This window comes from Gavialis gangeticus, unplaced genomic scaffold, assembly GCF_001723915.1.
Source record: "Gavialis gangeticus isolate Ggan-Ray unplaced genomic scaffold, GavGan_comp1, whole genome shotgun sequence".
In the NCBI taxonomy this organism is placed as follows: Eukaryota; Metazoa; Chordata; order Crocodylia; family Gavialidae; genus Gavialis; species Gavialis gangeticus.
Genome location: NW_017729031.1, coordinates 40,188,591 through 40,189,831, shown reverse-complemented (window position 1 = coordinate 40,189,831; position 1,241 = coordinate 40,188,591). Strand labels below are relative to the sequence as shown.

The window sequence follows — 1,241 nt, the reverse complement described above, 5'->3', positions numbered from 1 at the left end:
ACTAGGAACTGCCTAATTTCATGGGCGTGCCTTTGTGTCTTAATTCCTTGGATGCTTTCTAAGACACAAGATCCTGCCAAACCCTCTCCCCATTTGCTCTGATAAACTTGCATCCTTCACTGAGACAATCCAGCTAACTTAATCATAGAGCCCAATTGCATCTTCACAATACTTACTAAATCATCCACATCGCCACCTTCCTCTGCCAAATGGGGAGCTTCTGCTGGTTTTTCTTTAGGGGCCAAGAACTGAAAATAAAAGTCATTTAATTATGAAGACAAAATTCAGCACCCCCACCATGAAACGGATGGAAAACTATTTTGATGTTCATAAAATAAACCGCATATGATCTGAAAATTGCAAAAAATTGCAGGATCTAAATAATTACTATGACAGTTTCATCCTATGTCCCATCCTAATCATTAACCTATAACACTTTAAAGTCAAATCCCAGAAAATTTCCTCCATAATAAAACTGTTCAAATTAAGCCTCTGACACAGTTTCCCACCACATCCTCTTAACAAAAGCTGGCGACTGCAGCATTGATGCCTACACAGTCAGATGATGGGTGGCAAACTGGCTGGAGGGCTGCACCGAGAGAGCGGTGGTGGACGGGTCGTTTTCGACCTGGAGGGATGTGGGCAGTGGGGTCCCCCAGGGCTCAGTCCTCGGGCCCGCGCTGTTCAACATCTTCATCAGCGATCTGGATGTGGGCATGCAATGCACACGGCCCAAATTCGCTGATGACACCAAGTTGTGGGGCGAGGTGGGCACGCTGGAGGGGAGGGACCGAATCCAGCTAGATCTAGACAGGTTGCAGAGGTGGGCGGATGAGAATAGGATAGAGTTCAACGCAGACAGGTGCAAGGTGCTGCATCTAGGGAGAAGGAACCAGCAACACACCTATAGGCTGGGGAACACCCTTCTCAAGATGGCAGCAGAAAGGGATCTTGGGAGTTATTGTTGACTCCAGGATGGACATGAGCTGCCAATGCAAGGAAGCCCGCACTGTTCAATTTCTTTATTAGCGATTTGGACGAGGGGGTGAAAAGCACCCTGTTCAAATTCGCTGATGACACCAAGATTTGGGGTGAGGTGGGCATGCTAGAAGGGAGGGACAGGATACAACTGGACCTGGACAGGCTACAGGGGTGGGCGAATCAGAACAGGATGGGATTCAATATTGACAAGTGCAGGGTGCTGCACATGGGGAGGAAGAACCAGCACCATACTTACAGGC

At 48.0% G+C, this 1,241-nt stretch overlaps 1 protein-coding gene across 1 annotated transcript in view; it reads right to left on the bottom strand.

Annotated features, from left to right (window-relative positions):
- XRCC5 (X-ray repair cross complementing 5) overlaps positions 1–1,241 on the bottom strand; it is a 93,893-nt gene that overhangs the window by 7,340 nt on the left and 85,312 nt on the right. The window contains exon 20 of the mRNA XM_019522646.1: positions 177–248. Coding sequence (XP_019378191.1) covers positions 177–248 — 72 coding nt within the window. The remainder of the gene's footprint in view (positions 1–176; positions 249–1,241) is intronic.